Below are 14,514 nucleotides of genomic sequence, written 5' to 3'. Positions count from 1 at the left end.
AGAGAGACTCGGAGACAGAGAGCTTCTTCCCAGTGGCCCAATCTTCCACTGTCATTTTGGGCAGTTCCGCATCGATTCCTCTTGCGACGTCGGAATAATGTGAATACACCAGCAGCTACGCAATGATTGTCGAAACAAGTGGTAACTGGGACGATGCGCTGGTGAGGCTTCCTCATACAGTTCAGAGTATCCGTACCATAGTAGGTAATCGTGTGTCCGATACATTTGTAAGCTGTCCGTAGTGGTTTTCGCGCAAAGAAGGTGCTTTGCAGAGGAAGGCGGGAGCGTCCTTCCTCGAAGCCCATGTCCTTTCCCTAGAATCCTATGATTCCATGCACCCTGTTCCTTCCTGTCTTCCCCTTGCCTAGATTCGCCATTGCGGCAAGAGACATTGTGTACGTATACTTTCTTTTCCTTCCTGCCCTCTGCCAACTGTACTCCGTATACAAGCAGGTAATAAACAAGCAACCGCGTTGGCGGACAGAAAGAGAAGGCCGGAGGGTGGGAGGAAGTTTCTACCTGGGAACTTGACGGGAGGGAACTATCTGTACTTCGTACCTCAGACGCGAGAACCTAAGAGAATCGACAGGCAGGAGACCGGGATTCAACGCGGCCTTCTGCAACCATCTCGGACTGACAACGGCAACCTTGACAACCACACAACCACATCGACCGGCTTCATCTCGTCCCTCGATTTGCGCAACCTACCTGCAGATGTGCTGTTTCTCTCTGTGCCTACGCAGTATGGTCGCTGTGGTGGGTGGCGGGTCCAGAGTTGTCGCTCGGGCGAAACCTTTGGGTGCCAGTCGTACCAGCATTCCCAACTCGTCAAACTCTCTTGTCATGCTAAAGTCTAAAGACGCTTAGCAATGCTGCAGCCCGCTGCTGGTTTTGTCCGGCTGCATAGTGTCTTGTTCAAGACAATGGATGTTGCCCATCGGCTGCATCTCTGTCCGGTATCTCTTAGGTCCATCCCAAGAGTTGGATCCCAACTTTCTCTTGGCTGTCTTGACATGCCTCAGCCAATCCCATGTGAATGGTTCGGTTACTTTGAATAGTTCGCTCACTACGCGACTACTATACGGCTACTCTCTGGCATGTCACAGCTGATAGCTCATCATCTCACCGATATGCGTGGGCGATTGCACCACGGCGTACGGTGTAGCGCCTCCACAGCAAACTAGATTCCGCAAACATGCGCGAGCTCAAGACAAGAGAGCCAGGGACCGGTCAATATTCCACGAGCCCTGCGGTGCTTTGCTCTGCATCCATGTACGGGGCACATTGCTTCGAGACACGTCACATCCACAACTTTGAACTTTTCACTGCCCCGCTGACAGACCGCGTCCTTCAACCATTGACATGAACAAATTTGTACGGCGCGGTTGGCTTCGGAAATTTTGCCAGGAGTACACTCCGTGGCCTCACCGCCAATAAGTCCAATTCAGTCGAGACAAAATAGCTTCGCTACGAGGTGCCAACATGCTGGGCTTGTATCAGTACCTACGACCACAGCGACCTCGAAACTTCGTCTACTCGAGTCGTCCCACGCTCGACTTTTTCTCTCAATTTAATTGAGAGGCCGCTACCACTAGCTTTCTCAGCAAGACGCAGCTGGCGTGTGATGGTGATGGAAAAATGCATCCCCGTTCAATCGATTGGACTCGTGGCTGAGGCAATAGGCGTACAGTGTATGTACTGCATGTAATGTCTCTGACGAACGTGAAGCTGTCGACCTCATTCGAGTCTCAAACCTATTAAATCCGATCTCACTACGGATAGGCTGACATACTGTTGCTTGGTTCGCGGTTCCCAATCCTATCATCAGTGGGATGAGATACCTAGCTGTTGACTGTACCTTAGTCTCTGGTCGCTATAGTGGTATAGTACCCCGGCCGAATACCTCGACACTCGGTGCTAGAATCTCTCCGCGTCCGCAATTCGGAAAGAAGGGTGGGTCCGGTAGCATGGGGCGACTGGCGACAGCGACGATCGATCCCCAGGGTCCGATGCCGAGTACTAGGGGCCCCCAGCAAGATGGCAATGAGAATTGACACGCTGCCACGCTTCGATACACCGATCGGAACATTCTGGCACCATTATTACGGATGTTTAGCAGGCGAATGCTCTCTTCAGAAATAACAGGGTCGCGAGCGAGTAAAGCAGTCAGGTCTTAATGACAGTGCCAAATCATTCTAAGTGTACTAGTCGACAGCAAAGGAGGCCATCCTGCCTTGCAAGCAGATCCCAATACAAGACGAAACCACTTGCGATAATGTCTCCTGCGAGAATTGCACACTGCACGATGGTTGAAGCCGTGTGCTTTTTGACACAGTTAACCAAGCCGGTGGGGAGAGCATCGTCCCAATCTCCCACCTCAATATCGGTTCACCTCGCGCTTCGCAGGTTTCGCAAGACCGACCCTTTACGGAAGATGTGCCACCAGGGTCACGCCAACAGACGGGATGGCTGCCCCCAACTTACGCTCTGGGAACGTGGCATTTGCAGGTGCCTTGTTCGCAGGCGGTAATTGTGGCACACAAATGCGTTAAATCCGACCATCCATGGCCCGCTCAGTCTAACTCTAGGAAGCTGTGATGTGCACGCAGATTCTTCGAGAGGGCCTGGACTCTTGTCGGCGGCAGCCAAAAGTTTGCCAATTACCTATGGGCACAACATCGGTTTACCTTTTGACAAGGTCTCCGACTCTTGCTTCAGAAGTTCAAAGAGTGATAACATTCATTCATGAGCCAAACGTACGAGGAAACCTACTTTCGTACATTCCCAACCTTGGATTATGTCTCCTTCTGCTCGAATGGTCTCCTTGGACATCACATGTTGGACGGAGCTTTGGGCACTCGATTATTTGCATATGTGCAGCAGAGTTGCACAGCAAGCAGGGGCCAACTCAGAAGACCTACTGGGACACAGGCCACGATAACACTCCAGTTGACAAGAGCCCGCCAGTGAAATGCTCTTCCCGTCGCGCCGTCTTACCCCGCCGCCGCCGTGGCCAACGCGAGGGATGGTGGTGGTTGCTTCTCCAAGATTACGTCTCCACGAATGTGTGGTTGTGCACTGCCCCTCGCGTACCGAATTCTTGGTTGCAACCTCAGCGGATGGCTTCCAGCTGGTTCGCCAGGTCAGACAAGTCTAACGACGCTGCTGATCGCGTCTAGTACCTAGGTATCAGTCTCGGGGGCGTCTACACTACCGAGTACTACTCATCCAATCTTGCGAACGTCACTTAAGCCTAGGCGGTACTTTTTTTTTCGCCAATTTCTCTGGGTTTTCTCCCCGCCGGACTGGAGTCGAAGTTGTAAAATGCTCCCAGAGATCTAAAAATTGACGTCACATCAAGATAGATCAGCTGCTTCAAACATTCAGTGGACGGTACTGGGCTGAGAATAGCGGTTGCATTCCGTTTTTGGTGAGTTCTGCTCGCCTGCGGGTTAGCTCTGGCTCAAGCGCTACGGTACATGGACGACAAAGTTGAGACTTACCAGTATCAAAACGACTGGCGTTGCTCGACGTTGGGACGGAGCAATCTGTCCGCGCGCCACTAGCTCGCTCGTCTTCTCTGGTGTGTGAAACGGATACTTGGAGTTACAACAGGACCATGGCAGACCCCTCGAGCGGGACGAACCTCTCTGAGACCAATCAAGAGGCCACGGTCCACGACCCGGCCCCAGCAACTCTATGCTCCTCATTCTACATTCACGCCATAGAGTGGTGATCTACAACCCATGGGGGCACACTTCGACACCGGGTTTCTGGACCCAGGCGAGCCTACTACCGTACTCACGCCTATCCGTACTTTGATCAAGTTAGATAGTCACATAATCAAAGGGATTGTAAAGAACGACGGCATACAGATACAGGGGCACCTACGCCGGGTAGCACGCTATTCTGATCGACCTTCTGCCACAGCGGGGCAGCGGGTAGTATGTCGACCCGCCTACCGACCTCCCGTATGGGAATCGACCATGAGAAATGACATATCTTTGTCGTCAGACATTGAGGTTCAGCCGACACTGTCCACCTATCTCTCATGGATGGTTCTGCTTGCTGTAGGTTGCTTACGACCTAGCCGTGGAACCATGCTAACCAACGGACTTTCCTTGTCGACAATGCCGTTGCTGCATCTCGAAACCCCACGAAAGTCCATTCGGCCGCTGAAGCAGATGCTTCAACCTGCCGAGTCTGCGAACAAGCCTTCGAACCACACCCTTTCCCGTTTCCCCAACTGCCTGTTTCCAGTGGTTTGTGGCGAAACAACGAGAGACACTCGACTCCGTCCCATCTGACTCTCATAGACGCACACGCCCAGCGAGGGGTCGCCCCTTTTCGAACTCGCGATACACAAGGGGGCGATCGAGGTTTTCGGGCACTCCCATGCCCCGCAAATTGCCATGGTATGAACCATGGGATTCTGCTCCCCCCCCCCCCCCCGTTTTGCTGTGTAGCGACCCTCAGCTCTTCGTCATGGCAGTATGCACCATCGCTCACCTTAATCATGGCACATCACAGGAACATCAGCTTTACGACATTGCCATAAGAGGCATTCTCAGTCACCTCGACGGTTATTGCGGAAAGTATAAGGCTCGACGCAGCAGTGCAGGTGTTCCATCTCAGTTCGCAGAAGAGTTTTCTTGATGGAGCCAAGACCGACGTTGAAGATGCAAAATAATGTCCACGTTCGTTTCTAGATAAGCGAGAGATCGCGCGCTGACATCTCATGTTCGGAGCCGTGACGGCGAATCGACCTTTTCGCCTCCTACCCCGGATCCTGATCTCATACATTTGATTCCAAATGCTCCTTGCTCCTTTTGTGAGTCAGCATAAATCAGAAACGGCCACCAACGCCGTTGAAGACGCCCCGCCTATTGGCTCTGCCGGGCAAGGCCAGGAGGCCAAAGCCTTGCGATCAGGCGATCGTTGATAGACGTCGGCAGATGGCACTGGCCGGAATTGCACGCCGAGGGGTGATTGAAAGATTCTTAAACAGCGGGGAGTAGCGCCACGTTCCTGAACCCTGACGTAAAGTCTCGCGGGTCGCTTGGAGGCTGGATGCGCAAGGAGCGGGCACCAAGCACGCCCGCGGAGACGGTTCACTGGGAAAGTGGGAATGCAGTTGCGGACGCCCTATTACATACAGCTACGTTGGACTGACATTGCAATCTCCATGGAAGAATGCGATGTGCGCTGCCGATGAGAGAACCCTGGAAACCGGCATACCGGATATAACTCAAGATTTTGGGCAATTCTTTCAGATATGGCACTTTGTCGGCCAGAGAGTATTTGAGCTGCGTTAGCGGCAACATTCTATTTGTGCATCAACACAACACCGGTCGCAGCCAGTGTTCCGACGATGCACGACATCCACTGCATCTCGATTCCTCACCACGTGGTTTGCAACTCGGCAAAGACACTATCGCGAAGAAAACAACTCAATCGTACTTGTCCGGATACTCTCGAGAGTGTCCGGGTCCGCGGACAAAAGCTGCAAGAGAGGATGCATCGTGATGTCTAGACACGCTACCATGCCAGAGCTTCCTCTCTTGGCTGGCTTCGGGAGGCTTGTAGTACTATTCAACGCAACTAATGAGAGGGGGACCTTAACCGACAGGCTGGCTCAGCCGCTAGTGCTCGAAGAGAACAAGGAAGCCTACGCAACTGCTCAGAAATCTCGATGGTGGCTCAGACAGCCGATGACCGCCTGCGCAAAATCCGTTCCAGCTTGTCTCTTTGGCACGCCAGTTCTTCCAAAACCACTTCGGGCTGGGACAAGTCAAAAGGGCCATCCACCGGGATAGGAAACCAGCGTTCCAGACGCTCGCTCAATTATCCGCCAGCCACTACCCGAGCCCCTGTCGTTAGGGAGACACTGCGTACTCAAACCAGAGACATCGTGCCATTTCAATAATACGGCCAGAGTGGTGCGGATTGCTCGCCCACCATCTATCAATAGTCGGTGCCATGCAAGATGCCGAGGGCACTCTGGAAGGAGATCCTGCTTATGCTGTGCTACGTGCGCAACCAGCCCGAGGAGCCGGGTGAGAGGGTTTACTAGCAGTCCTGCAGACTCATCGGGCCGCCGGAACGAATAGGTGTCGTGGCTGGACTTGCGTTCGGCCCTGGTTCTGACATCCTACCTTGCGGCCGGATAGCCTGTGGAAGCCAAGATGCTTCCAGGACACTGCTGATACCGGCCAAGCCTTAGTGGAACGCATGCTGTCTGCTTCGCCCGCTTTCAAACATCCCAGCAGTATTATGGTAAGGTTGGGTCTTCTGAGGCTTCAATCAACATTGATAGTACCTCTCCGTACGGACTGTGGATTTCAAATTTTCGGCCCTGTTTCTCATTCAACCTGTTCTAACTCAGTCCTAGTTTTTCATCGTTTGTTCTGTTGTTGTGTTGTTCTGCAGATTCCGCAAGTTCCCTTACCAAGATTAGGTGAGCGCACGGCCTAAGTAAGCCTTGAGCCGTCCCTCCCCGATTTCCAAAGAAATCCACGAGAATCGGGCGGCAGTGCTCATGAAGGGTCTTCTCTGGATCCCTGTTTCCGATTCACACGACATGTTCGCAGATCGGACGGCGGGCCCCGGATTTCGCGATCCCCTCAAGTTCTGCAGGGCAGTCCGCATCGTGGCATGGCCAAAACAGGGCTCCCCGGCCCCTCGAACTGGTCTCTTTGTTGGAGCGATCGAAGCAGTCAACGTACCATCGGAACATTCACAGCCCCGATTCTAACGTTCTGGGACGTGGGCCAGCTACGTTCTTCTGGATCGGGAGCAACGATTTCTTAATCTAGCCCGCCGAACACCCCCCCCCCCCCTCAGCCCTGCATCTACCAGACGAACGCTTGACCGTCTGCCAAAGTTCACGATCTCGTGGGAAATTATCACCAACGGCCTGCATCGTGTTTTCTCGGCGGTGCCATTTCGACCCGCTGCCGCTAATTATCACCACTTGGGGTTCCCACCAACGATGGGCCAACCTGCAAAGAGGGTTCCTCTCTCCATCGCAAAGGCTCGGGAAGGTAAGGGGATCGGGTCATGCCGCGATTCAGGGTCCCGATTGTATTGAACTCCTCGATGCGACAGTACTCTATGGATCGCGCCCACTGCGCTGCGGCACTTTTCCTGACCAACACTAACACTCTGAGTGGAGACGATATCTATACAGATCGTGTGCTTCAAACGCGCGTGACAGGATTTTTCTCCCGGGCTCGACTATTGACGCCATTCGCTTCGTAGTTGAAGTCGAGTTCTGGTGCAAGCGCAAACAGGAAGCAGAACGTCCTTGTTTAAGCGCTCAGATGTGGCAGCGGTCGCTAGGCGATCGGCCCCCACGCTTACTGCGATGCCCTCGTCGTTACGCGATGCTCCATTTTGTTTGGGAAGACTTTGATCGCCATGGGAAAGCAGCAAGGTCTGTTTTCTAATCCAAGCGCGACGGAAAGATGACGAAACTGAGCCATGACGGGCAATGTGCGCGACCTCGTTGGACTGACAGCCAGCTCTGACATGCCGTCAGTGCCATGGGCGCCTCGACCAAGACTAGTAGATGTTGCGGTTATCGGTTGTTTTGGCCATTGGTACTTTCCGCCCAAATGGAGGCTCTCGTCAACGTTTGAGTTGCGCATAGATTTCCCAGGAAAGCTCTGCGGGCCGTTGCACGTTGATTGGTGATGCAACACTTTTCGGTTCGCATCCAAACCCTCTCTGAAAGCTCAGGAATGGTTCGCTCGAGTGGATTCATCATATTGATCTGTCGGGAAAGAGACTGGCCGGTTGAACACTCTTCTCGCAATTGACGCCCAGCACTATTATTCGAACTAGTACTCCGATATTGCACCGTTGATGGCTTAAAAATTCAAATGGACTTGCCTGTCGGCTCGCGTCTTCAATCATTGCTGTTGCCCCGAGACAAGGGTATCTAGAAGGATCGTAATTGCTACGCAGGGGTTGCATTCCTTATCATGAGCAAGCGAACCTGAATCTTTCCAATAAAGCGATTTAAGAGCGAAGAGGCGGTCGTCCGTCGCATCGGCTTCGATTATCAAGCTTCAATGGATGAAGATGGGCAAGATGCTGCCAGAGTCGGACAGATGATGGCGGACATTCGAACCTTTTGATGAATTTCGGACAATTTCGAGGCACGTTGAGGCGGCTTCTAAGGCGTTTTAGGAGACGGTCCATTCGACCGAAATGCAAAACCCTGTGGGATTCTCACGATGTCTCGATCCAACGTTTCTTCGTGTGACTCATGGGAGGAGATGGCTGCAACAAGACAACAAGACGGAAAGCGGAGGACGCTTGAGAACCCCTCCTTTCGGGAATACGGGCAGGCACCCGTCGAGTTCCACGACGTCGGATATCCCTCGTCTGGCGGTTAAAAAGGACACAAATTCCGGGGCAGCACCTCTTCAATCATCTTGCCAGTCGCGATCCAAAGCTACTACTCCCAGAAATCCTCGCTTCCGACGAGAGAGCCATCCCGTTCTCTCCAACATCCCGCCATAGACAGCACAACAACGCAAAACGCAAAGTCACCGCAACCATGGCACTACGATTTGACCCAGAGTACCAAGCCGCCATCACCGCCAGAGACAGCGACGGCGGAGGTCCCGCCCCGCCGGCACCCTTCAAAGACGCCTTTGAGCTCCGCGCCTTCTCGGAGCCTTTGCTTCGCACCGTCCTCTGCGCGCAGCCGGCGCCGGACAACGTCCTCGAGACCCGTATCCCGTTCACCTCGCACGACGGGCAAGAGGTCGGGCTCTGCCGCTTCGCGACGCAGGAGATGATTGACAGCTCCGAGCCCCTGGCCGCCGTGGTATACGTCCACGGCGGCGGGATGGTCTCGTGCGATGTCGACATCTTCAGCCCGCAGATTAAGCGATTCGTCGAGATGGTGGAGATGCCGTTCTTCGCAGTGGATTATAGGCTCGCGCCAGAGTTTCCTGACGGGCTGGGCGCCGAGGACGTGTATTACGGGTTGAAGTACCTCTCGGAGAACGCTGTGCGCTGGAACGTGGAAAGCAGCAACATCGTCATCATGGGCGACTCAGCGGGCGGCGGGCTCGCGGCGGGCGCGACGTTGATGGCGCGGGATAGGGGTCTGACGCCGCCGCTGCGGAAGCAGGTGCTCGTGTACCCGATGCTCGACGACCGGACCTCGATATCGGAGAAGGCAGCGATGTACCCGTTCCTGGCGTGGAAGGCGCACGACAGCGTGCTTGCGTGGCGGGCGGTGTTGGGGGATAAAGCTGGGGACCCGAGGCCTCACGTGGAGGCCGGGATCTCGTTGTATGCTGCGCCGGGTAGGGCTTCGGCGGAGGAGTTGAGGGGACTGCCAAGGACGTATGTTGATGTGGGCGGGCTGGATTTGTTCCGGGACGAGTGTGTTGATTTTGTGAGGAGGCTTTGTGAGGCTGAGGTGGAGGTTGAGTTTCACTTGTGGCCTGGATTGCCGCATGGGTTTGAGAGTGCGCCGGGGATTGGGTGGGTTAAGAGGGCTTTGGAGGCGAGGAATGAGGCTTTGAGGAGGGATTGATGGTGTTGCGGTTTAGAGAGTTGGGAGGGAGATGGTCAGATGGACCATGGGTGGTGGAAGGGGGGATGGGTGAAGGGGTATGGAGGAGGTGGCCGATTTGGGCTAGTTGAGACTTTCACTTAATGCGCGTTTGCAGGTAAGATCGGGACTTGAAGGCTTTGATCGTGAAGCGAGGTACTTCAACATGGGCTTCTTTTCTCTATGTAGATGTAAATCCATTATCTACACCCAGGCTCGCGTCTGTCCTGTCTGCGAACACGGCCAGTACTAGTAATACCCATGAGCTCTTTAACAGAAAAACATCGTCGGCATCAGTTGCCTAGTGTGCCGCATCGTATTGCAGCAGCAAGTTTGGAATGCGCTAGGCATACTTGGATGCTGCTCTATGTTTTCTATACTGTTGGGTTTCTTCCCTGATAGTATGTATATCTTGACCCCATTTCCTTCTCTGTTGGTACATCATAGCAGTGATCTCGATCAACATGATGAAACGTGAAGAAAGAAACCTGGGAGAAACGAGCTTTTTCTTTAATAAAGCTTAGATAGTGGGACCAAGCCCTAGAAGCGAGTATCTTGAGACAAGCGTGGCGCACCCACGTACGTGGTATTTCGTTCCTTCTACATACCAATCACAATAATCACATCCAAAGGCATCTTAGTAAACATGTTTAGGGACCAAAAAAGAGTTCACCACGGTAGGCTACATCTCTTGGTGCACATGCTGGGACTCGAACTCGAACTCGTAGCCTGTCGTCGAGTAGGCTGTTGGGCGTAATGGGGTTGATTATTGACCATAGACCACTCCACCACCCAGCCAGTTTGACCTGGCTCGCCGACCTAGACGGGTGCATGCTGGCTGGTGACAGGAAAGGAGTTGGGGGGTATATATGGGCTTGGTTTCTGTGTGTATTGTGGTAGTTGGGATGAATATACGTTGCATGTGGTTGCTGTCTCCTGGGGTGATGATGGGTTTGATTTGCTTTGGTAGCAGGGCAAACTTGAAGGAGCACGACTACCAATGCTGGTATAAAGATTCTCATAGATCGTAACCTTGACCCAGCAGAGCCTGAAATTGCTAAATGCATCCATATTTACATGGACAACGACCTGGTGGTTATTCTAGATTGGGGAACGCAACCGTCTATCCGATAATGAAGCCGACTCTTATTCTTGAGTAATCCATGTGATGGCACTAGCTGAGAGCCGATTCTCAGGGGCCCCGGGGGGCGTGCATGCGGTCACAACTTCGCGTTATGGGTGCCCGTAAGCCACATCAGCTACCATTGTTGCCAATGTTTGGGGTCAGCCCTTCACAGTTCAGGGATACACTATGTATTTCTGATAAGAAATAGTAATCCTACCTTATAGTAACTGATTGCACGCTTCTGAGATAAGGCTTACAGAAATGACATCAACACTGCCAAAAAAAATCAGTTTTTGAAAGGGACAGGCTTACTCAATCTCGGCTCTTGTCGAATACTCAACGCAGACTCTACGAGTAAGTCTATTAAGACTCTCTGAAGGGACTTCGGATGATGTTGTAATGAGTCTTATGGGTATCTCACCGAGAACTAAGAGCAACATGTGGATTGATAGGTGGTTTGAAATGCTCCAAATGTCTCTATGGGTCTTGGAAGACCTCACCCTTTGGAAACGTATTACATGAACAGATTAAGAATACGGACAAAAGTACTTCGCATGAGATTCTAAGTATATATGCCCTTGTCCATAGCTCGGAAGATTTGATCCCTTTCAACTTCGTACTGGACTCAATTCGTCTGTTCACAATGGGCGAATACCATCATGCATCAGCGCTGGGTTAATCGGCCTATTTGTACCAGAAATAGCATGCGTGTGTAAGCGGACGGAACTTCTCTATCCCATGACTCAACTTTTGCTAACGGGGAAAATAATTAGCCATTAGCCCCCAACACTATGCCTATGCTTTATGCTTACATGGCCTTTGATTAATGCCAAGAGAGGAGTCTCAACAGAAGTAGCCATCAACTCGCCTTTAAATTATGGCGGTCTCAAGTCAGTTGACGTGATTTATTGAGAGTCTCGCACCAAACATCAGCCGAATAACTGCTGGTTCGTCCCAACTCGGAGCCAATTTCAGTCAAGGATCGGCAGTTCCCCGCAGCTCCCTTAGGCGGACCATTGACATTTGTCCAACGCGGCCTTCCAAGAGGGAAGGTGCCTGGTCTGCCGGGGACCGATGCAACGGGCCAAGCCGCTAGGGTGCACGTGTGGTAGCCACTCGGAGACTCGGGCACAAGGGCCTAAGAGGAATAAACTCATGAACCCCGGCCTCGCTAGCAAAGAAGCATACTTTTGTGCTCAACTCCAAACGCTAGACGGAGGTTCTTGAATGTTCTTAACCGATGGAATCCTCCGAAAGGGGGCAGACAGATCCGGTGTTTGCAGGAGAGCGGCGAGGACCTCCCTTGTGATCCGGTCCAGTTCCGCCGGGGGTGATGCATAGTCTCAAGTAAAGTTGAGCTGACAAGCCCAAGACTTTCCAATGTCGTATTGGCACAACTACGCAGTAGATTGACTAACCCTTTAGTTCGTCTTGCAGGTATCCCGACTGGCGGAACAATAGCTTTTGCTTCTCTTGGGCGTCTTGGCAAGTATAAAAGATACGAACTTGGGAGTCTCGGCCGAGCGGAGTGGAACCTCGACTTCGACTGCTTCTGAAGCTCATTACCGGGCAGGGAGATGGTATTATTGAGAGACGAGAGACTTCGGATCCAGGTTCCCATAAGTAGAGCGTGGTTTGTCCTGGTTCATTATGAGCATGGTCCTTGATACCTCAGCCTCTCTGCCTTTGGTCTGCCGTCTTGTTTTTGCTTCTTAGGATACCTCTTCGTACACCACACCATCAACATCATGAAGTTCACTTCTCTTCTCGCCTCCTTGGCGCTGAGCGCCCTCACCTCCGCCGCACCCGCCGCCTCTCCCGAGCCTGCCGAGCTCGCGGCCCGCGCCCCTACCCTCTACCTCTGCGGTGACAGCACCATGGCCAGAAGCAGCGACTCCCAGATGGACGGCTGGGGCCAGTACGTCTCAAAGTACCTCAACATCGCCGTCGTCAACCGCGCCATTGGCGGCCGCTCATCCCGTTCCTTCTGGAACGAGGGCCGCTTCCAAAACGTTGCCAACGAGGTCAAGGCCGGCGACATCGTCGTCATTGAGTTCGGCCACAACGACGTCGGCTCCCCGCGCTCCAACGACAACGGCCGCTCCGTCTGCCCCGGCGAGGGCACCGAGACGTGTGTCTCGGACACGACGGGCGAGACCGTCTACACTTACATCTTTTACGTCATCCAGGCCGCCAAGCTCATGACCGCCAAGGGCGCCACCGTCATCCTCAGCTCGCAGACGCCCAAGAACCAGTGGGCCACGGGCACCTGGGTCGGCACCCCGTCCCGCTTCGTCGCCATGCAGAAGAAGGCCGCCGCCACCATCAACGACGCGGCCGTTACCTTCGTCGACCACCACCAGGCCGTCAGCAACATGTACCTCAAGCTTGGATCGTCGGCCGTCAAGGCCCTTTACATCAAGGACAACACGCACACCAGCGCCGCTGGTGCCGATCTCAGCTCCCAGGCTTTCGTCCAGGCCATCTACCAGAAGATGAACGGCACGACCAGCCTCGCTGCCCACGTCAAGACGCCCATCAAGACTGTCTACTAGTTGGCACGTCGAGTTTCACATGCGAAGACAAGGGAAGGTTGCGGTGGCGGAACAAGTGTTTGGGGGAGGTTAATATTGCTGTCTTGTTGAGGAGCTTGGTCTCTGATGACTTGACGGCTCGAATTTCACTGTATATGTTTCAAACAAAGTTAGTCGAGGCTCTGTACATAGGCAAAACGACATGTAAATAGTCAACAAGCCTTCATATCTTCAAGCTCCTTTGCAAACTGCCATGTCTGCTCGGCACCTGGCTCGTTGAAAACCCCCAACTTCTCGTTGCTTGCCCACAGTCTGCGAATCATACAGCTGACTAGCTAAACTTGAAAATGCGGACTGCAACGGACCTGTATTCTGTACGTGTCTGGCACATGCTAAGATTATAAACGGAGTTGAATCCGGTCAAGTTGTATAGGGAACATAGTAGAAGCTGTTTATTTGTGTATCCATTCAAATACCGTGGAGCTCAAGTGAAATGGCAAAGGAACCTCCTCAAAGACAGCACTGGGACTTTTTTTCACAAATCAAAAAAAGCACCCGGGTTGGCTTGGAAGGAGCAGGCGGTCTTGACCATACCTTTCACACTTGACCACGAGACGGGATGGCTAAGGTTTTCCCCCCACCCTCAACTCCATTCCTGTCACCAGCACAGCAGGCGCCCTCCAGGTCGGGGGTCAGGTCAAACTGTGGCGTGGGTGGTAGAAGGGTTCATGGTCAACTATCAATTACGCCCACAGCCTACTCGACGACAGGCTACGAGTACCCGAGTTCAAGTCCCAGCATGTGCACCAGAGATGGAGCTCCCAGTTCAGCAACCGGGGGGGGGGGATGGTAAACTCTTTTGATGTTTTTTTTTGGACTTGATGCTATGTATCTAAGGCATCCCTGTTAGTATTGCACGAACGCAGAGTACTTATTGTCATTGGCGGAACTAAACTTCGACTACGTGTTGGCAACTTGTGCAACAACTTCTATCTCCATATCTTATATCCTCGTCCACGACTTCTTGAGTGCTCTCAGTAGCGTAGGGTCTGTTCCATCAACATTGAGCCATATGTCTATTTGTCGAAGGGATACTCGACCGTTCCAGGCTCATGCCTCCATGACCATCAACTCTCGTTCTCGTCTTCTTCTCCGAATGTCTCCCAAGGCATCATATTCAAAAGCTCTATGACTGATTCCTGGATATTGTGTTGCGAGGATGTAGGAGACTCGAAGCCGAGGCAGGTGTGAAATGAGCCTACGGATGTTCCGAGCAT

General features: G+C 53.0%; 2 protein-coding genes across 2 annotated transcripts; both read left to right on the top strand.

Moving 5' to 3' along the window:
• Window positions 1–8,386: 8,386 nt before the first annotated feature.
• BDZ83DRAFT_458070 (Alpha/Beta hydrolase protein) lies at window positions 8,387–9,740 on the top strand. The gene has a single exon (XM_060503210.1). It carries the CDS (start codon window positions 8,567–8,569, stop codon window positions 9,557–9,559), a length of 993 nt encoding a protein of 330 aa, XP_060361650.1. The 5' UTR covers window positions 8,387–8,566; the 3' UTR covers window positions 9,560–9,740.
• Window positions 9,741–12,451: 2,711 nt separating this feature from the next.
• Window positions 12,452–13,258, top strand: BDZ83DRAFT_755088 (GDSL-like Lipase/Acylhydrolase; the record flags this gene model as incomplete). Its single annotated transcript, XM_060514568.1, has 1 exon — window positions 12,452–13,258. The coding sequence occupies one exon, from the start codon at window positions 12,452–12,454 to the stop codon at window positions 13,256–13,258; it is 807 nt and encodes a 268-aa protein (XP_060361649.1).
• Window positions 13,259–14,514: the final 1,256 nt, after the last annotated feature.

This window comes from Colletotrichum acutatum, assembly GCF_030867785.1.
Source record: "Colletotrichum acutatum strain CBS 112980 chromosome Unknown BDZ83scaffold_93, whole genome shotgun sequence".
NCBI lineage: Eukaryota > Fungi > Ascomycota > Sordariomycetes > Glomerellales > Glomerellaceae > Colletotrichum > Colletotrichum acutatum.
Note: the sequence above shows the minus strand (reverse complement) of the source record. Positions and strands in the feature narration are given on the sequence as shown.

Bases quoted from the DNA above. Each gene is read 5' to 3' on its own strand.
- BDZ83DRAFT_458070 (XM_060503210.1), top strand. From the start codon at position 8,567: ATGGCACTACGATTTGACCCAGAGTACCAAGCCGCCATCACCGCCAGA.